This window comes from Lonchura striata, chromosome 4 (assembly GCF_046129695.1).
Source record: "Lonchura striata isolate bLonStr1 chromosome 4, bLonStr1.mat, whole genome shotgun sequence".
NCBI classification, from domain to species: Eukaryota; Metazoa; Chordata; class Aves; order Passeriformes; family Estrildidae; genus Lonchura; species Lonchura striata.
This window is the reverse complement of record NC_134606.1, coordinates 18,693,233-18,720,123: the sequence shown is the minus strand read 5'-3', so window position 1 is coordinate 18,720,123 and position 26,891 is coordinate 18,693,233. Positions and strand designations below refer to the sequence as shown.

Sequence of the window (26,891 nt, the reverse complement as noted above, 5' to 3'; positions counted from 1 at the left end):
CATAATGTCTCTGTTTCAAAAAGCAGAAGTTCTGCAACTGCTGAGTTTGACTATTTAATGCATTTTAATGGCAAACACCTTGCAGGTGTCTAAATAAAAGTACCTGCAATCCTTCTTTAAAGCCAGTGATTTTTTTTGTTGTTGTTCTTGCCTCTCCTACTTAAGAACCACTTTTAGCCCCTTCTCAGTCTTACAGGTAAACTTGTAATTCTTCAATCAGTTTAATGCAACACTAGCTAGTACTCACTCGCAGGCTTCTGCTCTTCTATATTCCCTCTCTTCCCATTTCAAAAACGTTCTTGAAATGACTATCACTTGTGCTTGCAAATTTCTGGCTGTTCCTGACAGCCCTACTATTCTGTCAAAACAAGAAATAAATTAATTTGCTGAATTTCCAGCTCTAGTTATCAACCAACCGAATGACATGTCAGACATTCTGCAACTAAGATTAAAAGAAGTCAGGTGTACTAGTTGCAAAAATGAAGTTGCTAAAGTTAAACAATTAAACACAGTTCATTTTTTCTTATTTAATAAATTATATAAAAAAGTGAAACTTTTTTTTACACATTATTAAAAAACAGTTTCTTATCTAACTTCAGCAATAATACAAGCAAAAATGAAACCGATTTTTGGGTGGACATTCCATATCCCATTTAAGTGGAGTCCAGTGCGCACAGCCTCACAAGTACTGATGACTTTTCACTCCCAAGGTTGATGATCTTTGTGCTGTTCTGGTTCCATAGATGACCTCACAGTTCATTTGGGGGGGGAAAAAACAAACCAAACAAAACAAACAAAAAACCAAACCCATATTGCTTGGTCAATGTTGAAAAAAAACAACAAAATGTGGCAAGTTTCAACACTTGTTCAAACCATAAGTACTTTTGTATCATCATACAGATGTTCAATTATGTTTGTCACAGCAACAGTAACATGGTATTTTATCTTTAGCCTTGTAGAAAAAAATTAAACCAAACAGTTTATGCACATGCACACACAGAGTACACTTGACAAGAACACTTTTATGTGGTTTACATTTCACTTTTATTTAATCCTCAAAACTGCCCATATTGCAGGGATTTTCTTGATGAAATATGGAACTGAGCAATTAATTCTACAAAATTATGGTAAAAACTTGCTCGTTTTTCTACCTTTATTGCTAAGAAATTTTACAGGTGCACAGTTTGTAAAAATAACCCTTTTAAGACTGAATGTATACACATGCTACAGGATTTTAAAAAATGACATTAGCATAGCACCTCCAGATGGGGCAAATGCAGTGCTGAACACAGACAGAATGTTGACGAAGTTAGAACTGCTCATTTATTTTACAGCTTCTAAAGGGAAGAAATTGTTCAGTCCTAAAAGGGTTAAGTAGAAACCCTAATATACTTCTTTTTCTAACAAAGCTGCCACTCAATCCCACAGTACAGTGCTTGAAAACAAAGTCAAAAGTCTGGCACAGGAAAGTATACACATTTGTTCAGTACTCATAAACACAGCTGCTTTTGATAGAAAGTAAATAATATGGTTAATAATTGAAGAGCATCTTAGTTTCAAGATGGACATCTCTATGGAGTCATTTAATCCACAAGTGGGTAGCTTACTTCCAATAGATAATTTGATTCACTAGGCATCAATATTTTCTATATGGGGAATTCATCAATTCATGTCTTGACTTAATGTCTTTTCAGGCAACCATTCTGATTTTATAAGTCTGTGCAATGAAAACAAGTACAGAATACCATTATTAACATAGCTGTGGGATGCCCTCAGGGCAAATAATTAGGAAAAACATCAGCAGCAGATTATTAAAGACTACACTAGTGTTGAATTCTGAAATGCAGTTCCAAGCAACAGAAAACAAGAAAAGGCATAGCTAAATTAGAGCACTCACTTTGCTTCTTCTTCCTATAGTTGGAACTATAACAACATTCTGAACACAGACTCGATCTCTATGTATACAGAATTAACAGCAGACTTAACAGCTAGACTTGAACAGTTATAAGAGTTTCATACTGAAACATTTTATAAGTAGTTTTATCAAAATCTTGAGATATTGTTAATAGCATGAAAATTGTTAACAGCTCACAAGGCCAATATATGTAACAATATCACCCCACAGAAAAAAGTTCAGGAAGATAATATATCTGAACAACTGGACGTATTAACAACAGTAAGAACCTGGAAGACCATTTCTGTACTACAGAATAATTACTGGCAACAAGAGAGCCACAAGCCAAATGAAAAAATGTTGTTTAAAATGGTCTTGTAAGCAGAATAGGCTCTTTTTTCACCCACTTGGCTGTAGTGTGTAGAACAGCAGATATTAGGATAAATCTTTAGAAGTCGAGGGATATTATACCTATTGGGCAAAATTACCGCATGTAAAGAAACTGAATATAAAAAGTATTGCATTTATATGTAAAAAATTTAAAATAATGAATATAAAAGCACATGTCAAGTTCTGAAAAGCTATTTTAAATAGTCTTTGAAGGTTAAAAGGCTTGTTACGATTTGCCTGCTGTGTGTCTATCATGGTTTCTTGAATACCCTCTAAATTTGATATATGCATCTTGCTTATTTTAATTCTCAGTCTAATTAGTGATGAAAATCTGTGGCTCTTGAACTATGCTGTACTGCAAGATATTTATGTGCTTCTAACAAAAACACTGTGAAACTATTCCTGCCACAACACAATAAACCAAAATTTTACAGCACATACAAAGGTAAACAGATTTGCAAGTATGTCAGTAAACAGTTGAAAACAGAGTTAAGGCCACAACGAATCCTGCCCTTGGTCACTGAAATGGAGATGAGGTGAGGCAGCATTCACTAGTGCTAGGAACCAGCATTGCGACTACATCACGGGAACACCTCTTGTATACAGAGTAACGAGTATGAAGGCCTGTGGTAGAATACAAGCACATTTCTGGAGGATAGTGGCACTGATTTTACTATTTGCTAAATATGCTTTATAACCAATTTCTTCCTTTAAACACATTGTTCTCACACATTCAACGGAGCACTAAAGCAAACAAGTAGAATGGAGCGTCAGAGTACACAAATATGGTGCAGAGACAATACTTTAAGATGGTGGTGGGTGTTGAAACTGGAATCAGTGGTCAGAAATAAAAACCCTATGAAAATGGTCAACAGGTAAGCATGTAAGCAATGCACTGCAGGAAACCACAGGTTCACATTTACACAGCAGTTGTGACTTTTGCTTCAGGGTATAGAAAAGGCTGAACACACCACGACATTTTGGCTTTTAAAGAGGAAGATCACACTGTCAGAACTTGTCCTACAAGTCTATGCCTAGCCTACAAATAAACTACTGGGGTATACGTTCAAATACAAATGAAGCAGGCAGGTCTATAAGGAGGGACAAAACATGGTAAAGTCAAAATGGAAAACAAATGCAACAACCAACAAAGTCAAAGTGCAAATGAGCCTTGAATTTATGCTGGAGAGAAGACTTGAATGTTGCACAAGCTGTTGGCAGGGAAAGGGAAACCCACAGGAAACAAGAATGGGAGGAGTTGACATCTTCATAGTGCTTTTATGATTTTCTATTTGCCCATCTCTAAGTAATAAAATTTACTTCTAGTTATTACTGTATGATCACTTCACAATGAAAGCACGTTCTCAATACAAGTGTTACACAAAAATCTGGCCTAATTTACTGAACAGTATGAAGAAAAACATGCTTGTGATTCTCAAGTGATGAAGGGCATCACCTACCAATGCCATTGGTAGCACATACTTCTCATGGTACTTTAGTTTCATGCCAACAAGACAGAAGACATGCTGCCAAATGAAGTTATTGGGAACATTCCACTTTTGAAATAAAACATTTAACTTACACTTAATACAAATTATGTACAAGATTAGAAAAACCTGAACAGATCCTGAAACATTTTTAGATGTAATATGACTGAGCAAGGAAGAGGGGAGTAACCCAGTAACAACCCTTCAAAAATACCAACATATGCCTGTGACATGAACAATCATTAATATGACTGCTTGAGATGCCACTTTTAGGAAAAAAAACTCATGTAATGTTAGAACCTCATGAATTATCACTATAAATACATATTTTAAAAAGAAAAACAGAAATAACTATTAACAATGACTGAAAACAGAGCACTAAAGTTAACATACATTGCATGTATTGCAGGCAAGGCAGAGGCATTTTTTAAAGCTTTTGCACAGACTTCATATAATCTTAAAAAAAATATGCTGGCCTTTACAAGGTTCTACTTGCTGAAATAAAAACAATTTCAGTTCATAAAAAGTCACAAGACTTCAGTTTAAAAAAAGGAACAGTTCCAGCCACAGACCAAAAATATATATTTTTTTTTAAAACTGGAAGAGTATGGTAATTAGATTATACAAGCATGGTCAGGCTTGGAACCTGAATATACTTCAGAGCAAAAGCTCAGAGGAAAAAAAAATATAAACTATTTGGTAACAAAAGTGTACTATATGTTGTGATACAAAAAAGGTATGGTGAAAATGTACCTTTTATACTAAAGCTTATACAAGTTCCTTGGTCCATAAAAACTATGTTGTGTTCATGTTTTCTAGTTTGCTCAACATGTATCCCAGCCACATTTTTGTTTCTTGCCCACTAAAAAAACCACAGCTGAAAAATAGATTTTCAATAAAGTTCTTATGTATCGGATGTTGGTTTTCTCTTTTTTTATTGTGGCTTCTGTTTTTAAGATCAGCACTTGCAGGTAACAAGGTTGAAATCATATCACCTAAAATGGAAAAGTGTTTTCCCATGAAACCACAAAAACTGTTCAGTTCTCTTGAATGTAGCACGAAAAGTCAATTAAAGTCCAGACAAACAACAGTAGTTAGGAAACTACAGTTGCCGTAGATGATGTGACATTGGTGGGGTTTGTGCTGACACTTGTGTAACTTCCCTCACTGTTTGTGTTTGTTTCACTGGAGGCCATGAGGCTTGAGTTGGCTCTGAGGATTGCTCCAGCAGCACTGCAGTGTGGCCGTGGCCCTGGTTCCGGTGTGTATGTAAAGGTAAGGCTGGTGGAGTAAATTATGCCATCGTTACGGACCAAAGTTACTGGAACCTGGACTGGCTGTCGGACCCACCTCCAACCCTCTCGAAACGCAGAAATGTCTGGAACAACACAAAGCATGCTCTCTGCACATCTGAAAAACAGGAGACTCAACTGAGAACAATGTACTTAAGTTGAAAGAATTCAATAGAACAGAACAGCTCTGTTGGAAGGGGACCTACAATATTCAACTAGTGCACACACTGACCACTTCAGGGCTGACCAAAAGTTACAGTCATATTATTGAAGCCCAATTCCCTTTATTTGGTAAAAGACAGAGAGGCTTGGGACATCAAATGCCTTTCTAGGAAGCCTGTTCTAGTGTCTGACTACCTTCTCAGTAAAGAAATTATGCCCAATGTCCAGTCTAAATCTTCCCTGGTGCAGCTTTAAACCATTCCCATGTGTCCTGACACATGACAGCAGGAAGCAGAGCTCAGCAGCTCCCTCTCTACTTCCCCCCCTCAGGAAGCTGCAGAGAGCAATGAGGTCACCTCTCAGCCTCTTCTCTAAACCAGACAAGCCCAAAGTCCTCAGCTGCAACTCTTAGGGCTTTCCAGCCCCTCACCATCTTTGCCACCCTTCTCTGGACATGTTCTGGTACCTGAGCATCCTTCTTAAACTGGGAGCCCAGAACTGCATGCAGTGCTCGTGGTGAGGCTGCACCAGTGCTGACTGCAGTGGGATAGACACACCTTTTGACCAGCTGGATGCAGTTTGGCCTCCATGCTGCCAGGGCACATTGCTAACTCATCCTGAGCCCCTGGCAGCCAGCACTCCCAGACCCTTTTCTACAGTGCAGAAAAGTGTACGTTTGAGTGAGTACACGAGTATACATTCTTCAAAGCACCCAGTAAAACACAAACACCATAGAAGTAATACAAAATATTATACCTGTACATGGTTTCAGCTTCCACATCCCCAAACCAGACACGTAAATTTGGAGTGAAGTTCTGTCCTGTAAGTTCCAACATTGCTACATCCCCACCACCATTCAACTGGAAACGGAGCAAATAGAAAAAGAACAAGAAAATCCCCCCCCAAATATGTATTATTAAGAATAACCACTCTCCCCTAGGAAAAAAACAAACAAACAAAAAACCCCACCAACCAAAAAGAGTCACAAACAAAACCCTCATATACAGGTAAGAACTTTAAATAGTGATGTTTTTATCAGCTGGACAAAACCAAAACAAAACACAAAATCTACACAACTGAAGTATAAAGAAGTAACACATCTAAAAGATACTGCTAAGTAATTTGATACCTATGAAGGAATTTCCAAGTTTTGATAATGGTCGCTTAGAATAGATGTCAACAAGGCTTTGAAAATGGAGAACAAAATCTTTCAGAGAAAGTGTTATGGGAGCTTTAAGTTTTTCCTCTGCCAAATGCTGAGGTTTTTTTAGTAAGGTTCTCTTTGATCTATTATTGGCAAGAGTCAAAAACAATTTCTAAATAATCAAACAGAAGTCCTAAGGATATCACTACCATGGTAGTTTCAGAAATAAAATTCTAATTGTATACAACAATATTAATATTATTCCTACGATGGATAGGCTCATGTATTCTGAAATGTAAGGAAAAAAAAATTACAACAAAGTAATTTTATTTTTTATAAAGCTATTAAGACTGCTTTCTTACAGTATTTAACATGGGTAACATGAAGGTTATATGAGTATGACAAAAATAATCTCACCAAAAACCAGGTTATTAAAACAAACTACTAACTTACTTGAAGACTTTCCACAACAGGCACAGGTGTCACTGGAGCATGGACTGGACCCATCCCCTCATAAAATGTGTATTCTGCTTTGTCTGTGCTAATGATTGTCCAAGAAGCTCCATCATTAATCATTTCTTTATTTGGTTCTTTTGGGCATGGAGTGGCCTTAGAGAGAAAGAAAAGTTTAAAATCTGATCTGTAGACATGTTTGTCAAGTCACAGACCTAAAAACCAACTCAGCCAGTAACAACGCCTGTTTTTTTCAAAAACATGTTTCTTTACCTTTTCCTCTAAAAATGACCTAGGGAAAACCTCTTCATATTTCAGAAAAACTACTAGACAACTACTATTTGTACATAGAACACCATAACTATCGCCTAGAACACTGTCACCTCTCCAACCTTAAGTCTGAGTTTTATTTTAGTTCAACTTTCAAAGTTTTAATGTTATTCAATAGGCATTAACAAAAGAACTACCGCAACTAGAAGTAGCTGTTTTAAAACAGATCTCTTAGTAAGGCAGAATGTCTAAAACAGCTACAGAGTGAAATGGAATACTTTTCGTTAGTTATGATTTTTATCTGATCAAGACTTTTTTTTTCTTTTTAGAGTTCTTCACCCTCCACAAAATGATGGCAAACACAAGCTTGTACGTCAGCGTTTGTGCAAAGACATAGGAGAGCAGCTGAAATGGCAGCCTTACAAAATAATGAAATCACAGAATGGCTTGCACTGGGGAAGGGACCTCAAAGGTCATCTAGTATCTCCCTCTAAATACTACTAAATTAGTATACATAGATAGATACATAGAAAATACACAGACAAACATTTTTTATGGCAATATTGTTTTATGGCAACAAAAACCTCTCTGAACAATTTCACCACCTAGTAACCCATAAGACAATTGTGTATAGGTTAAACACATAAAAAAATGGAACAAAAAATTCTAATAACTAGATTCTCTTTCCCTCCATTAAGCTTTGAGGATATAATGGTATGTAACCATAATCTTCACTCTTCAAAGAGGCAGATAAACTTCAACTAGCATGAACCGTCCATATTAGATGTTTAAAAAACTGCATTTTCATTTGGACTCTTCATGCTGGTATGATCATGTAAAAAGTACTGAAAACAGCTGACATGGGAAGTGTGCAACATGGATAACTACAGATCTTTTCAAACTCAAGATTCCCAAATGAAACTTCCACCAGAAACATACAGTTTCTGAATTACTAGCCCAACTGCAAAAGAGGACCTATTCTACAGGAACTGTTGTATACCATTTTGAAGCATGACACCATTCCTATAGGCTGACTGCAATTCTTGTTGGCATGAAATTACATACTTTGAATCATGACAAAAAAACCCCATGAATATAAAAAAATCAACAACCCTGTAAAAGATCCTTGATTGACTTTTTTCACATTTCCTAGTCCATGACGTGGAAGGCAAATGCCACAGAATTTGTTCTCAAAATCCTGTTACATTAAGAATCATTTCAGTAACACATTACTCCATCTGTTACAGAAATCTTTAAAAGGTTTCAATTTCTCTTTTAGAGAAGCATTCTTCTTTGTCACTTCCAAATAGGGCTCCAGGGATATTTCTCACCCCTTCTTTCCTTTCATTTTTGAACTGAATTTTCTCAACAGGTGGCACTGGAAAATTAAAATGCCTTAACATCATGCTTAGTACTTATGTACTGTCTGCCTTCAACTAGGGACAGAAGTTACAACTTGGGATCCTAGGGTTGCCACTGACAGTTTTCTGAAACCACCACCTTGATGTGCAGTGGCAGCTGTGTTGGGCACCATCAGAAAACAGGACTGAGAACAAGTTCTCTGGTATTATTTTGCCAGTGTGAATACCTTGTTCACTTAATTCTGGAATACTGGGTGCAGTTCTGGTCTCCCTGTTTAAAAAATCGTGGAGAAAAAACAAGAGAACTGACAGAAAGGGCAACTAAAATCACCAAGGAGTGCTGAACTTATGAGAAAAAATGGAGAAAACTGTGCTTTTCCAATTAGAAGAGAAGAAATTAAAATGTTGATGGCTAAGTGAATGCAGAACTGTTACTAAATCCTGCAAAACTGGAGGTAGGAATCGCTCACAGGAATTGTTACAACATTAAATACAGCAAACATTTACTACACAGGGAACCTCCTGAACTCAAGGAAGCTTCTTGAACTTTCTGCTACAGATTATTGAAGAAAAGGAACATCTGCACATTCTGAGGTTATCAAACCAATGTACACATCTACAAAATGACACTAAAAGACACGAGTCAGGAATGAAGCCTTTAACAACACTAGGTACAAGTGTGGATGCTGGCAGAGTACAACCACACTGGACTGTGAAACACAACCAGATCCACCTGCTCCCTGCAAGCACCAACTCCTACTGCTGTTGGCAGACTAGACACGGACATGGACTGTGCTCTGATCTAGTAAAGCATGATTCATATCCTCTCTCCATGCACCAGAACACATGCATGTCTTGAAAGAGATGCTTTAAGCTTCTATGGTCTCTATATAGGCCTATTTCCATTCACCCAAGAGAGACCTGTCATCCTAAAGTTTCAGGATTTTGGGGAGGAGTTGCTGTTATTGTTGTTTTGGTTATTGTTGTTTTTTTTTTGGGTTTTTTTTTTTTTTTTTTTTTTTTTCCCTTTTCTTCCAAACAGTGACCACAGTTTGTCTAGACTCCTGCTACAGGAACAAATACACATTCTGTTTCCCTGGTCTTTGTCCTCTGATCCAAAATAAAAAACCCAGATAAAACAGGATTTCTCTCCTGACACTGGCAGAAAGAGTTTCTCTTCCACTGTGATTTCACCTACCAAAGCATGGTAGCAGTCTGATGTGCAAGTTACCAGATTTTTACCAACAAGTATAAGCAGCAAATTCCTACTCCACCAACAGAATTCAGGATAGGGAGTGTCCTTTTATCTAACTCCTACCCATGCAGAAAGTTCAGAGCTCTAATCAGACAGGGCTCCATGAGTGCTGCTGAAACTGAAGAGGGGTAAGACATCCTGACAGTCCCACAGGCAATTCTAGGATGCTGAACTAAGGCAGCTGTCAAAGCAGCAGGACTTGTCTATGCTGAACTAAGGCAGCTGTCAGAGAAGCAGGAGCTGTTTCTTCATTCAGCACTTCCCATGCAATACTCTAAGAATGATTAAATAGCAGGCTGATCCTGAGTTCTTGTACTTCATGTTTCACAGCTTTCTCTTCTTAATGATAGTCCATTCTCCTTTACAAAAATATGAATTGAAAGATAGGTATTTCTGCTGTGTGCTGTGGGTAGAAACAATAGATCTAGTCCCTTCTGAACCACAGGTCATGAATATTTACTGAAATAGGAATAAAGCTTCTCATATTCTCTTTCCATTGTCCCAATTCAGGACAGAAATGAAATTACTCTACCAAGCCTTCCCGTCCCTTCCCTTAAATTAAAGGACATCTTCAATGCTAGCTTCTAATTTCCTACCTCTATTTTTCTTACCCAAGAAGGTACAGCTGTTCTAAGGAAGTCCTGAATCTTTCCCAAGCTTGGCCATCTTCCTGGAGCACAGCATTATCTTTCAACACCCTTCATTATTTGAGCTGACCCCAAAATATTTAAAGAAAATTGCAATACTTAGGTAGTCCTAAACTTGGTCAAAGTCTTCAGAGTCACAGAATACTCTGACTTGGAAGTGACCCACAAGGGTCATCAAGGCCAAACTCAAGAAAAGACTAAGCATGTTCAGGGATTGAACCCACAGCCTTGCTGTTTTCAGCACCATGCTCTGACCAGCTGAGCCAATCTCAGGGTCCTTGCTGGTCTGGTAGAAATTACCATGTGAAAGTGCTACAAGCATGCTAACATACAAGAGACTAAAACCTGATGTTTTTCTCCACCTGCTGGAGAAAAAAAATATTTGAGACAGTTCTATTCTTTACAGACAAATTAAATTTCTGTGGCTTTTCAAGTTACTGTGGGCAACTGCCACAGCTGCCTATGTTTATACTCTTAGTCAAGAGCAACACATGGCAGCTCTGTTGAGTTCATAATGAAACAAGACTATTATCAACTGTATCATTTCCTATTTGCTGTAACCTAGAAAGGGACACACAAATTAGTGGTGCAGTTCCACTGGCATATGTCAACATGTTAAGCCACAGTATCATGACCACATGCACAAGTTTCTAGTGTGTTTCCTTTTTCTCCACTGGAGAAACCAGTGGAAGAAGATTATGAGGAAAGAAAAACAGATTTGGAAAGGCACAGATAACAATTTGTTGCTTTCCATCCTCTCTTTTCAAAACAAAGTATTAGACTCACATTCAAAACCTACTGTAAAAATGGCATTCATACATATTTTGGGGATACTTGGGAAAACTTTGCAACTACACTTATGTATTGAAATAGTTTTGAACAACTTACTTGAAATTGGATTATTCTCTCCTGGGAAAGGCACAAATACATTCTCTCAGTGTCTTTAAGGTAAAATGCACATTTATGGAGCTGTGATACTGGATCGTCTGCATCCAATAATGCCGTTTGTTTATCTACTTTTCGAATTATCTGTGAATGAAAATTGTACATATATACTTAGAACAATTTCTATATTTTATTACATATATACAATCAGTAAAGGAATTGAAAAGTAATTTTTATAACATTTTCATGCCTCTCATTTTGATACCAACATTAGATTCAGAATTCTTAAGTCTTTTGGAACAAGAACACAACATTGAAGCGATATTCAGTACTACTTCAATGTGCTGCAGGCATTTTGCAGAAGGAGTGGGGAAAAAATTGAAGTTTCAGCAAAATCTACCTTTGTTTCATTTGCTGGCGTAAAAGAGCAGTTATTAATTATATTGTTATCTTTAATTACTATTTTTAGTAATTAATATGTTTCTACAGAAGCTTTCACCACTGATAGGATCAACAACATTCTGGGGCAAACTGGCTGCTGAAGGAGACTAATTAAAATAAGGATTAACTAAAGGTACTGAGATGTCCTTAAATACAGTTTTGGAAACAACAATCACAATATTGATTTGGTCATTAAATATTACTTAAAGACAACTGCAAAGAACAACTGTTCCTCACATTTAGCAGTTCAGTGAAAAAATATCTGTTGACTTAATTCAGATCACTTTTGTCAATTTATTTCAAGAATCAAAAGCTATTCCCTTAGATAGTGAAAATTTGTAGCTCGTAATTTTAACTCAACTCCTAGAAAAAGAAGGTTAATGCTTTATGCAACACTACCAGAAGCAACAGCCAAAGTGCCTGAATATTTCTAGGCTGACAATCAGAACCCAACTGTCTTCTGCAATATCTAATTATAATAAAGAATATTATTAGCAATACAAGTTTAATGGTTAATATTTTTGCATTTGCTTATAAAATACCTGCAAGTTATCTTTTAATTGCGCCACCTTCCATCAGTCCTGTAAGCAGTATGACAAATGTTCCCCATGGCAAACAAAACAGGAACCTTTAGCCTAATTTGTTTCAATTTGTTTCTGTGTACAAATAAGGTTTCTGGAATAATAAATGATGGCTTCTCCTTTCATAAATAAAAAGTATTAACATGAAGCCCATAAAAAAGTGACATCCTCTTACTGAATTTCCTGTGCTAGAACCATATCTGTAGGGTAACCAGTATAACTGCTTTTACTGTCAAACAAAATTTTCATTTTGTACCATTTATACTGAGCAGGCTATTTTTTTCTTTTAGCCAAGTTTGGTATTGGGAGAGAAATTCACATTACAGTCCTAGCAAAATTAGTCTGGAAAGAGGAACAAAAGCCTCACTGCAGGAAGTCTGTTTTTATATTGGTGCATTCTAAAGATTGCTTTTACCTAAACTGGAATTACCAGAGCCTTGTATGAAACTCGTAATGAGCGTACAAACCACAATTTCACAGAAGATCCTGTATGAAGCACTACTGATTATTAATCACAATAAAATTCCACTTAGGCTGGCATTAAGTGCATAAAACAGAGAAAAAATCTGTAATTCTACTTATTCACAAAACCCAGTACTGTGTATCCAGAGATAATTTTTTTTTTTTGGTTCACAAACTTTAACTGGTTATTCCGAAGGCAATTCCCACATTTCAGATTTAAAACAGACAAGTATTAATAAATACGAAAAAATGTTTTTTGCAACCTGATTCTGGTATAATATATCCTTAGGAGTACATAGAAGTGCTTTTAGATTCAAACCAGTTGAGCATTTTTAAAGCTGTGCTGGAACTCAACACATGGAAGAGCCCTACTAGCTGAAAATATTTACTCATCTATTCCATATCAATATTTGAAGCATTTTGGAACAGAGAAATCTAAAATATTGTTTTTAAAATAGACAGATTAACCTATTTTGGAAGGCTTAAATTCTGAAAAAGTCCCTATCCTATTTTGCAAGTTGTTCTTTGTTTACAGAAATAATCTGCAGATGCAAAAATATGCTTTAATTAAAATAAATGCCATTTTCCATAAAAAACATTGCCCAAAGGCAACACACAAGGCCAAAAACTGTAAACACTGGAAACGCAACTATGGAATTACATTAAGTTTCTATCTATAAATTAATTACAGCATTGGAGAAATGAAACTGTACCAGTCTTGGGAGTGCCATGCCAGTAACTGAGCATACAAGTTTGACAGTCTGCCCATAATGAATGTAGCCATCTCTCACTGTGAATTCTTCTCCTTCTGATTCATCATCATCCACTGCATGAAACAGGATTTTTCAGAATTACTTGTTTTAATCACCATTTTTCTTGATACAAGAAACATGTAACATCACACTATTACATCAAGTATACACTCAGTAACAAAACAAGTGTGTATATGGGCAATTAATATGGAGGAAAAAATTGCAGGATGTATTTTCATGAGGATGAAGGAAAGAAAGTGAACAAAAATACAGATTTGCTTTTACTTACACAGGTGAATGTAAAATGCTCCCCACTGTTGTGAACTGGCATGGAAATTACCACCTTCTACGTGCAAATATCTGGTGCTAACTGTTTGGGATCGAAGTCTATTAAATAGTGCCACTTTTGTCCCTGATGCAATACATACTGCAAGGAACACATACAGACTTGAGATTATAAAATTACTTCATTATTACATAGAAAAGTATCAAAAAGTCACAAATAGCATAAAATAAACTGAAGAATACTTGAAATCAAGACATAATTATCAAATATTGGTTAATTTAGAAAATATTTATATTTGTGACAGACCAAAAATAGACATAAAATTATGAGTGCAGTAACATACATAGTGGCTGTTCTCCAAAGGCATGCTAGCTCACAGAATGCTGCCACTTAGCCAAATGGGCTAGTGCTTGCCAGCTGCAAACTCTTTCTGTTCATAGTTCTCCAACAACTGATTATTTAAGCAGAAGCTTTAGCCCTTGTGAATGATTTCAGCAATAATTTGAAAAATATTTGAAAGTATTCTTACAGATCACAAGCGATTGAAAGGATGACAGATGTAACTATATCAAATTATAACCATGCAACTTGTAATGTTCTCAGATCTGAACTTATTTATCATTCAAAAGAGAGAAATGTCAAAGTTTTGTCCCCTAAAAAAAACACCAGCAACTAAAATTTTGCCATCAGAACGGGCATGTTGTTCTATTTGGTTCATATTTACTATTGAAGAATGCTTGGTTCATATTCACTGTCCATCAAAACTATCTGTCGAATACAAATTCAACAGTGCATACTCTGAGCCCACGGGTGTGAACTGCACAGCAACAGATTGCCTTTAGTCATGTGCCAAGCTAGCGGCCCCGAGATCCACATTCCATAGGTGAATGGGTTCCAGCCCAACACAGATGGAAGAGCCTTTTAAAGCACTAGTGAAGAGAGAGAGAAAAACAAATAAAAAAAAAGGGTATCTCTTGAGGTGCTCCAGTGGTATGCAGGCAAAAACGGTGGAGGAAAAGCAAAAATGTTCCCAATTATACATTAGCACCAGAGATATTGTTAGTTGAAAAACATGGTAAGCAAATAAATCTGGGTGAAATATCACCATACAGATTTCTTAAATAACTACTTAAAAGGAACCATGCAAAACAAAAATATGAACAACATGAAAATGGCATGAGAAAGTAAGAAGGTGGCTGTGACGTGACTTAGTGCAGTTTGCATAACATGATGCTACTCATTTATCACAATCTGAAAGCAATCTCTTCGATACTGATCAAAACATTCTAAGCACCAGATCATGGCAATTAAAGAGATCCAAAAGCTTAGAAAGCTGATGTAGAACATACTTTATACACTTGTCTACATTAATTCATTCCCCAGAGTATATGGGGGTTTAGGTGGGCCTTTTGTATTTATTAAATAATTAACCATGACTGCATAAAACTCAACAAGGTAACCTATGTATATTGGAATATTTTAAAATACATTGATGTGTACAGTTCTGAAATAAAGCAAAAAAAAACGGGAGTTGAAAATTACAATGTATTTCCCTTGTAGTCAGACCTTAGAATACATAACAAAAAAGTAGTATGAAACAAAATTAATTGCTAAATAAAGAAAAAAACAGAAATACTTACAGTCTGCATTTTTCAGTGACTGTTTCTTTTTAGAGGGTTTGGAGATGACTTTGATCCGTTTGCTGAGGAACACGCCGATGTCATCACTATTGCCATAGAACATTTTTACTGATAACATGAAGTGCTTTCTCTTGTCTGAGTCCGATATGTATAATGTTTTGGCAGTGCAATAATTCTGTAGGTGAAAACATTCTGTGGTTTATTCTTTGAAGCCAACCCAGTTCAAGAAACTATGCATATTTAATTATGAATAAAATAAGAAAACTGATGCAATAGTTTCTAAAACAGATGAGAACCTGCTTTTTCCATGTCTTTCCTATGCATATCTTTTATGACTGCTGTTCAGCTTTGTGAAGTGTTGCACTCAACCTCATTACTCTATGGCCATTCCAAAGACCCTTACCAGGACTAGAAGAGATGACTGGAGACCATAACTGTGTCAAAGCCACCTGTGAGGAGTCAAGAGCACTACTAAAAATTACATTTTATTAGGGCTGTACAGACTCTGCACTGGGCATGCACAAGGGACTGCCTGTGCAGAAAATGTATTGAGCTAAACTTTTCTTGAAAGGATTGGAAACGATTGGGTTTTGAAACACAAGGAATACTTTTGGCTAAGTATTTATGCTAGGTGACAAAATAATTAAAAAAAAAAAAATCTCATAAAGAACTTCAATTATTCTTTATTCTTTCCCTATTCTGAATATATGAAGCATTTCTAGTAGACTGTGCTGGAAATACCAGCTAGCTATAAAATACCAGGTAGCTATAAAATACAGTTTAATAAAACAACCAGGTAAAATGAACACTTTTGCTGCTAGTTCTATTCCAACTGTTTAAGTCATCCCAAATACCTTAAGAAAAAAATCTTGTAAGAAATTTACACTACTGTAAAAATAACCTACTAGATTTTAAAGATGCTGCTTCAATTGTATTTTTAGGCAAATGGACTTAAAAGCTACTTCGAGCAGCAGATGTTTTGATATTTCCTTGATAAGATTATCCCCTCATGCAAGCCAAGGAGGATAGAGAATTTGGGCCAGAAACCATATTTTAGTTAGCCACTGATGCCTACCAAATAACCTAACAGTTTACTGAGTCTGCATCAACAACCTACAAATTAAATGTTAGTACCTTGCTATGACCCTATAAGCCAAAACCAACTATTCAATTGTCCTAAGTATTTTGAGGGATTTTTTTTCAAACCATTATGCAACACCTAGAAAAAAAATTATTCAAAAATAAGAAAGGGCATTCCTTGAAATATGCACCATGTAGCTATAATATCCTTTGCAGTTAGTTATCTTAGTGGTTTATTACAGTTTTTCTACCTTTCCTTCCAAGTTCAGCTGCTGCATTTCTTGGTCACTGTTTCCTATCCCGATAAAGGCGCAAGGTTGTGACTCCTGCTCAGTGCAACCATCCCGCTCCATTTGCTCTTTTTTTTTCTTCCATCCACTGCCCATGAGATACACACATGGAGGAGGACAAAAGAACCTGAAAAAGAATAGATTATGGAATTACACACAGTTTTCCAGATAAACAAACTGATGTGTACCCAATGCTTTCATATTGCACTTGAGTTTATACAGGCATGCCCCTTCAGTTGTCTTGAAGGTTTTCTAAAATATAAATTAAAAAAAAAAAAAAAAAAAAAAGGCAAGGAAATCAGCAGTAGATGCACTGTCAGTGAGAGAATACATCCAGTTAAATATATTTCAGGTAACAGTTTGCATCTCGACAAAACACCTTACAAAGATATTCTGAAAGAAAGGAAAAAAGGCCTCAAAACTTATTATAGTCTTTTGCAGGTGCTTAACATGATGGAGCAATTAATACAAGCAGAACAGTTCCACAAACTAATTTAATGGACAACTGCTGACTACAATTCCTAAATGCTGAGTTTTGTCATAAGTAAGAAGGGAGTTTATTCTGTCCATACATAAATATCTCCCCAGTTTTCAATGGAATAGATAATTTTATATCTTTATCAGTATGTGTAAAAAATAAGACCTAGTTTTCAGCAGCACTCACTCTAATCAGTCTAGATGCTACTTATAGCAATATGTTCAAATTTAAATTCAGCATTATATAAACAATGCATTGGTCTTGAATTTTCTGCAAATTGTTAAAGACCAAATCCTGAAAAGGTATGGTTTTGGTTAGCAAACAAGCTACTGTGTTTTTATCATCATTTCATTATGATCAAAGATAAAGTGGAATGAGTACATCCAGTAGTGAGGTAGCTAAGGAGACATGTAATGGAGGGGAACATAAAAAAGTTTTTAATTACTTTATTTACTTCAATTTGGAGAGTAGCAGTATAACCTGGCACTTATGCAACCCAACAATGACTCCTACCTTACAGGTGAGGGTTTTCTGGCTTTGTTTTTTGGTGGGATTTTTTTGTTTGTTTGTTTGTTTGTTTGTTTTGGTTTTTTTGGTTTTTTTTTTCATTTTTTAAAATTGGTCTTGGGACAACTGAATTCCTGGCAGGGGGAGCAGGCTCCATGCTGGGGCAGCAGCCAGTTCTGCTAGTGGGCAGGAGCTGTCAGGGTAGGGGAGTAAACTGAACTGTGGGCTCAAAGTCATGGAAAACGATCAGAGGACAAAATTATTCCGTTTCTGAAGTGTCTATGGGAGTCCTGTCAAGAGAGGTCAGTGACAGGTAACCAGCTGGACTTGATGACCTGGAAGGTCTTTTTCATCCTAAATTGTTCTTATTTCTATTAAACACCATTAATGCTAGCTTTAGTATGAAAATCTACTGTAAAACTCCTATTTATCTCACCTATTCAGCATTATTTTTTTCAGCATGATCACATGTATTTAACAGATATAAACTGTTTTTTAAGTTACAGAATTCTTAATAGATTAAACCAAAGTGCTGTTAATAATACCATACTTAAATACACATCTTAAGAATACATATAAATAAATAAAAGTATTTGTACTATTTTTTGTTTAATGGACATAAACAATGTATATTCTTTGTCCGAGAAACAAATCACCAAATTTTAAGTCTTACTGGTATTTAAAATGTATTAGTGGTTATGAAAATGAACAAAACTTTACTGCCTGCAGGCAAAAAAACCTCCTCAAATCTTCTTTCTTGACTATAAATCTGCAGTCAAAATTTTTCATTTGCATTTGTTCTATTTACAACACAGCAAAGTAGGTGTTACACCAATAAGTATACAGCTGAAATATTTATAAACCTTTTTTAAAAGTAGCCTGGTCATCATCTACAAGGTATTCCTGATGAAGAAATTATACACGGATTAAAAAATAGTGTCAACCTTTATTAACAGAGCAATGCTTTGGTAAAATAAACAACATCAAAACAAAAATCCAACAAATCCTTTCTATTCCAAATAATATTACACCATATAAAACATGACACATTTACCTTCTTTCCTTATGTACTCTTTTATATTTATCTTACTGGTCAGAACACAAAAAAAAAAAATCCCTACTTTTTCTCATACCCTTTCCCATTTCAGCTTTATTCTAAACCAAGTCCTTTGAATAACTACAGCCACTAGATGGCAATAAAGACCTGTAAGAAACAAAGCGTAACCCACTGATGAAGAGAAAAGAAACCACAACAAAATGCACTCTTAAAATTAGAACGCAGAGAAAAATGTTTGAAAATTTACTGAACAAAGGAACTTTCAAAGCTGTTAAAATTTTAAGTTTGTTTAAAACTACAAACAAGAAGACAAGACTCTGGACACTCACTATTTAAATGGGTTTTCTTCCTTATGTATCTACCTCTTTTTCAGCTTTCAGGCATAGACAGCTACAGTCTTGGGTCTTTTTAATTTCATAGTTACCATTCCGTGAACTCATGTATAGAACTCATGTATCAGCTATGAATATTCTATCCAATACAGAAAAAGTGAACCAGGTTTGAACTTCGAAAACACTGTACTAAATCAGATAAACATCAGAGAAGAGAGCAATATTCCTTCAGTCAATTCAATTCAATCAATACAGAGAAAATGTGGTACTTCAAGCAGAGAAGCTACTCCAATGGAACTTCCTGGGAAGCAAGGGCTTAAAGGGAAATAAGATCCACTTGTGTCATTTCTACCTCGTCCAGATGCACTCAGCATTCTCCTCAAACCACAGGCTTCTGTCACAAAGGTTTGCTTTTTCAAATCATCCAAGTAATCTCTGCAGTCATCTTATAAAAGTCTTTGTCTTCAGGAGAATTCATCTATTCTATTTAGATATATATATATAGATATAGATATATAGATAGATATAGATATAGATATATAGAAGCACATCTATATGCTTCTTCTAGCTAGTTGGTAAATTCCAAGTGTTTGCCAATTACCCACACTGATCTGAGAATGAAACTGCTCAGCAATCTTTCTTCAGAGGAGATCAAAGAACTAACAACATCCACTAAAGAACTCAATGTGACAACAAACAAATAAACAATCATTAGGTAGTACAGTGCTAAGGACAAAGCAGTGGAGCCATGGGGTAAGCCCTGGAAAAAGCTATGCTCTCAATAATGAATTTTATCCAGAAGCACACTCAGTTCAGAGAACGGAAGTACTTGCCCAGAAATTATAGGAGCTCCTTCACTAACAGCTGTAAAACAAGACACAGCTACAGCGTTCTCATGCTAATCAGCAGTGATCATGTTTAACTCTGAGCAGCACAATCAAAATCCCTATCTGGCTCACAGTCTTTAGATGAACTATGCTTTGCAATCCAAAACACTTCAATCCTTTACACTGCTGGATGTTCCCACTGCTCAGACTTTGAAGAGAGAAGTCTCAGTTAATGGTAAATATGGAAAACAATACAAGTGCAAGCCAAATCCCCACACTCATCAGGACTAAACAGCACCTGAGTCTCTATCAGCTGAATGCCTTTGAAAGGTGACAGCCATCCAACATGAAACATCAGGCACAAAGTCTTAAACTCAACTGGAGCCCAACCTGAGCTCCTTACCTCCTGGCTTCTTTGTGAAGCTAAAAATCATTAACTTTGTTAAGTTAAGGCTCATATGAAGGGATGACTCAACAAAGCCAACTCCTTTCATTCCTGTTACTTAAAAGTACTGAAAACTCTCAAATTAACCTAGAAAGTTTGCATCCATGAACCTGGAATAGTGTTATTAAATCAGGCCACAAAACATGAGATCTGCACCATCTACAGTAAGCTTTTAATAGAGTATTTCACCATCTAGTAACACTCATCAAAACACTGAAAGGTTATTGTACTAACCTTTTAATTATGATGTGCAAAGTTTGCCAATGGCAAGTATTTTCCATGACCTTGCAACAAGACTTAAATGAAGACTGGAACAAGAAGTGGAAGTTTGTCTAGGTTTAAGTTCCACGTTGACTTGAAAGAGATGTCATACTTAAGAAATAATTCCTTTTGTAACTTGAATTCCTCATTACAAACGTAATGCAAAGTAAGTTATTCTTTAAATAACCAGATTATATCTATGCCACAATTAAATCCCATGGGAAAAAAAAAAAAATTGTCTACAAAAATGGGTAAAAAATAAGTTTCTAAGATGTATGCAAACTAACTCACTTCAGAAATGGTAGTGAATGCAAAAATGATGAAAACTTGACTGCAGAGTTGCATAAAGCAGCATTAAAACTTTCCTAATTTTGCTTACTCCAGAAATATGAAGAAACAAAGGCCACAGTTTGCTATGAGTAAAGTAGAAACAATTTTAAAACTCAAGAAAAAAAGAAAAGAATAAACAGGAATATAATAATTCAGTTTACTAAGTACCTTAGAGCACACATGGATCCAAGGATTTAATAACTGGTGCTTTCTTTTATGCTGATAACAACAGGACATCATTACTGATGCTGACAGTCTGGGAACTAGCAGAACAGTATTAGAGACAGTCAACATGGTAAGTTACAGCTTAAGAAAAACTAAAATATTTAACTGAAAAAATGAATCTTTAGTATGTATAGGACAAGAGGGAATAGACATAAACTGATGCACTGAAGTTCCACTTGAACACAAGGATGATCTTTTTTACTGTGCAGGTGACCACACATGGAACAGGTTGACCAGAGAGGTCGTGGAGTCTCCCTCACTGAAGACATTCAAGAACCATCCAGATTCAATCCTGTGCCATGTGCTCTAGGTTGGACCAGATGGCCCCCCGAGGTCCCTTCCAACCCAATTGATTTGGTGACCAATTCCACATCTTCATTTCATACCCATACCACAACAGCAATCATTTCAGCACCATATTATTTGATAACCCGCAAGCAATTATTTTTAATTCCTGATCTTCTTTCATAAAGCTTTCAAGTTTTCTACACTCATTTGTCATGCTTCTATCCTTAATTAGATGAATCAGGGATAAACTGCATGAACAAATGCACCTGTTAAATCTAGAAACCCATATATGAAAGAGCATCCTATTTGCTTCTACTAGTCAAGCAAAAAAACCATCACACAGTGAAGACTGCAGAAAAAAGCACCTTTGTCTAAAAAGCATTCATTCTCATGTATTCCTGCAGATTCTGTCCTTCAGAAAAGTACCTATAATTGCAACTTGTACTGAATTGATTTTGCAAGGAAATGTTTATCATATATACAGTCATGACTGACCTATCCTTCTTTTTAAACTTATTACAGATGTGATTCAGAAACTTATCTCACTGAGGCTAGCTATTTCCCCTTCATATTAATGTGAAATTATTCAGAAAAAAACTCCTCTACAAGTATTCACTGTTGATCATTAATGTTTATTTACTCCAACATTAAAATGGAAGGTTTAAAATTATAAAAAATTTAGGCAATGGAAGAAAAGCTTTGCCCATAGATAGGGAACCTCTTGGTAGAAACTGTCATCACTCCACTGAATGCTATAGGTTTGCAGTACTTATTATATAATTAAATGATTTAGTAGGATGCATTTTATGTTTCTTCAGACTACAGTGCAATCTGAGGAATTCTGCAAAGCACTGTGCACCCAACTCCACGGTATAGTTTCCTTAGTTCCCAGCTGTAGCCAGACTTCAGTGCAGCATAAAGTTACCTTTTTTCATTTCCATATGATTTCTGCGCAACTTTCGCATGGAGTATTAGCACGGTTTGGTCACCTCGCTCTTTCAGGTAATTTCGCATTGCTTCCCTAAAAATCAAAACACAAATATAAGCTTTGAAAGTCCTTTTGGTTTTGTTTACAACGAAACAAAGATGGCTTTAGGGAAAAACCCCAGGACCTGAAATTCCAAAAAGGCCATCATTAACAGGGTCAATGTTTAAGACAATTACACAGGAAAAAGAAGTAACTATCCTACACAAAACTAGCAATATGAGGTCTGTGATCATTTATAATTAGTGCATTTTCTAGGAAAAACATTCTTGTGATGTAAAATCATACCAATGCCAGTAATTACACCATATTTAAATTCCTGTTTCATTAAGCACCATGCCACAAATTAGAACACATTTTATTAGGTAAATATTTCCTTCACGACCTATTTAGTATCTCATGATAAGGACAAATTGTCTAAGCTTTTCATCAAATCAGTGCAATGTTTATATACAAGTTTTCTTTTGAAGATATTAAGAAAAAATTAAATTCTTCAGCATATTGTTTCACCTAGTTTTCCAGAGAAAAGATCTACTTTCTGCGTACAATCAGGTTAAAAAAAAATTAAAAATGTTTTATTGTTCACTGTAATTACAGATGTCATATAAATGCTGTAATTACCTCAAACACACCAACAACAATTCCTTGAGAGAAACAAGAGAACAATAACAGCCAGTCACTCTTCTGTATAATAATCTAACTGTTCATTAAGCAGCATGCCAAATTCAACACCCTAGGGATCAGCTGTGCCGGAGTGCTGGCAGAACACCAGTTCCTGAAGGAGCTTTTGTGGGTTGAATGCCCACCAAGGCACTAATCTTCAAAGTCATTCACCAAATAAATAAATTATGAAATTATCAGGAATTTATATGAAAAGATAAAACCCTGCATAAGAAGGATTTTTCGTTTGGTTGTTTGGATATTTGTCTTTTTTCTGTTAATTGAGCTAATTATTGAATTCCCTTAGGGCAGATCTAGAAAACCAAACATTTCTAGTGAAAGAAAATCATGGGAGATAGAAAGCAGTATTTAATTGACCAGACCTTTTCCAAAAGAAATCCCCACACAGTTTCATAGAGAAAAGCAAATATATTGAGCCAGGGCTGGGTTGGACAATGACATCTCAGGTTTGCTTATCATGTTTTGCAAATTCTTGTGTCTGTCATGCCTGCGTAAGACATGATAAATGTCTAGTGATAAGTGAGCTGATTTTCAGTGTAAATAGCAGGATATAAGAACAGAAAACAGACTTGAATTGCTGTTTCTATTTTGGACTAACTTGATCCATTTACATTTGACATTGGTAAAACTGATGTTTATCCATGAAAGTATAGCTGGAAAAACTATTTCAAAGCTCACAGACTTACTAATTTACAGTCATTTGTTAAGAGTATATTTTAAACCCCAAAATATAACTCACTCTGAAACTATTATTATATATTTCATTATGATATATATTAGTTGCATTTAAGTTGTCTAAAAACTTTTAATCTGACAATATGAAATATTCTATTAAGAGTACTATCAGACTAAATGAGGTACATCTGTTGTATTAAGACTTGACTACTATTAAGAAACTACCCAAACCCAGCAACCCACACAGAAAACTGCTTGGTGCTATTTAATTTTTATTTAGCATTGTATGAGGAAGAAAGATTGTGTTTTCTATTGGTCTTTTTCTACAGTGGATTTGTACAATCCAAGCTCCTGTGAGAACAAGTGATGTTCCCCCTCCAGCCCCTCCCACTGATATCTTATGTGACATTTTTCATTATTCAATCCTAAAATTCTTCATGAAGGTAGTATTACTATAGTTTACATCTAAAACCAGCTAGCATAGTATGAACAGAGTAGTGTTATTCTGCTGGAGATCAATAGTCAAATCACACAGCCTTTAAACAACAGTGATTTTCCAATAACTGAACTAAATGCTTTTAAGGGTTTACAGACACATTTTCGGCATTGCATAAACACATCAATTTTAAAAATCTAGGTGACAGTTGTTCCATTTCAGCAGTTTACTCTTCAGAGGAAAGTTAGGCTGTTTGTTTCCAATTTCTATCATCACAGGCAAAGTTTTCAAACTGCTGCTTTGAAGGATGGCTGGCACTTCTCAGATACCCACCCTGTATTCAGGAAAGAGCAACGAGCTTACCTAGTAGCTAAAATCCTGCATAGAAAATTTAGAGTAACTATAGTAAATAGAAAACTTATTTAAAAGCTCTCATTGCATACTCATTTGTTTTTTTGTTGCTCTTTTTAAAATATAGAAGATACATTTAATTTTTGTTCATTTTTTTAAAATGAAGGAATATAAATTCTATTAATACCTTGAGGGTTATAGTACAGATGTTACTACTCAAAATGCAAAGCAGCTCATTACTTAAAACATTGTATCTTCAAATACCTGAGAAGACTGCCAGGCCAACAAGAAACCACCATCTTTCTTCAAATACTTGTCAGTATGGATCAATTTTGCTTTGAAATGAGTTTAATGATGACAGGCTAACCTAAAGCTTATTCAGAAATGCAGTGAAACAGATATTCACAGCACAAAATGTAAATGTTCCCCCCCATCATGTGCTAACATAACGTATCATTTCATTCAAAACAGAGGCTGTAATGAGGTGACAAGAGGCTTCACCACACAAAACTATAAAAACAAATGGCACATCCTTTTTTGCTTTCAAGCAAATAGTGAATTTTAAAATCAAGAGCTAATTATAACCGGCACAGTTTGTGGCACAGAATAATAAATATTTGCGTAGACTGTGTTAAAGCAGTTTGAAAAATTAAGGTGACTTCTTAACAGTTTCTGGTGTAAATACATCCCAGACAGGCCAGGAGCAAATCAAGAACTGTACTTAGTCATCCTAAACACCTTCCAGAATAGACTGACTTGATAATTCTATTTGATACTCTCTCTGACTATTTGAGGTTCACCAAAAATTGGTTCAGATCACTTCTTGACAGCATGGTGTTAAATTCTGGTAGCAAAAAAGGTTACATGCCTCACTTCTACTCAAGAAACAAATCAGCTGGTTCCTGAGGATTTGAAAATAAGCAGATCCACATCATACAATATAACCAATAATAACTGATACATGAAGTCAACACCATTTCTAAAAATGCATTTTGAGTTTCATATTAAAAAATAAGCCAGTCTGTTAAAACTTGCACTTCTGGCTGCTGTTTGCATATATAATTGAAAAGCTTTGATATTTAAAATTCTAGGGTTAGCAAACCACAATTTTTTAACTTAATTTTTCTGAGAATGAAAAAGGTAACTTCAGAAAATTGTTAAATACTGAATTTCTTTAATGCTTACCTTGTGAGCCGTTTCGGTTGAGGTCGCTCTCCAAATTTCCTGAAAAAAGAAGTAGTTGCTAATTTAAAACAAAAGTGTTTAGACACAATTTTATGGTAAGATACTATCCCAATTTCACGATTTTTGAAATTGTATTAGAATTTTACATCTTGTCTTTGTAATTTCCTAGATAAGACCACTATTAAATTATAACCACCTCCTCGTAACAGCTTTTCCCACAACAGCAGAGGCTTTTTTTTATTTGAACATTAGGTAACTTTCTTTGTTGAAGTCACATTTGCTCTTAGAATGACTTCTGGGAATTTCAGACAACACAAGAATGTAAAGAAGCAGATCTTTGCCATAGAATTGACCTTGCCAACAACAAGCAGTTATTGCAAACATACAGAAATTAACAGATTTATATGTGTTGACAAATAAGTGAATGCTTTCCACCAGGAAAATTTCTCAAAAATCTGTTTTTCCTTCATGACTTCTTACAAAAAGGATGACAACATTTTCATACATGCCAGTACAGAATTACAGGAAAAATCTCTCCTATGGAATGCTGCCAAGCTTGATCCATAAATAGCCTGCAATACACTGAACGATTTTTTGCCATAAAGTGTTTTTGAGACAGCTGTACTTCTTTAAGTGCTCCAACACCGTCTTTGAGAAAAAGAATATTCTTTACACTAGGCTAAGACTTTCCATGAAAGTCTTCATTTACATAAGACACCAAATTAACACATGGCAGATACATTTTCATTACCAAAACCATCCTCAGATTAAAACCAAATGGTTAGGTAAAAGATATGAAAAAAGGAACGCTGCACCCAGCAATGTACATCTGCTAATCCTGGTGAGGAAGTGCAACCACAAGCTAAAATTATGACAAAAACTGGGGGGAAAAAAAACCCCAAGAAACCCACAACGCAAAACCAAAGCATAACAAAGTCAGGCTTAGCTTAACACCTTTTTGCCTAAAAATAAATAGACATTAGAGACTGTGCTTTTACTGCCAGTGTTCATAAATATTTCTGTGACTTGCAAAGTTCATTTTATATGTGGGCATAG

General features: G+C 35.6%; 1 protein-coding gene across 1 annotated transcript in view; it reads right to left on the bottom strand.

Annotated features, from left to right (window-relative positions):
- Positions 1-1,020: 1,020 nt before the first annotated feature.
- Positions 1,021-26,891, bottom strand: part of RBPJ (recombination signal binding protein for immunoglobulin kappa J region) — a 57,086-nt gene continuing 31,215 nt past the window's right edge. The window contains exons 2-11 of the mRNA XM_021554435.2: positions 25,836-25,874; positions 22,448-22,543; positions 16,734-16,899; positions 15,403-15,577; positions 13,766-13,903; positions 13,438-13,550; positions 11,244-11,384; positions 6,823-6,978; positions 5,982-6,085; positions 1,021-5,181 (exon numbers count right to left, since the gene is read on the bottom strand). Coding sequence (XP_021410110.1) covers positions 4,866-5,181; positions 5,982-6,085; positions 6,823-6,978; positions 11,244-11,384; positions 13,438-13,550; positions 13,766-13,903; positions 15,403-15,577; positions 16,734-16,899; positions 22,448-22,543; positions 25,836-25,874 — 1,444 coding nt within the window. The 3' untranslated portion in view covers positions 1,021-4,865. The remainder of the gene's footprint in view (positions 5,182-5,981; positions 6,086-6,822; positions 6,979-11,243; positions 11,385-13,437; positions 13,551-13,765; positions 13,904-15,402; positions 15,578-16,733; positions 16,900-22,447; positions 22,544-25,835; positions 25,875-26,891) is intronic.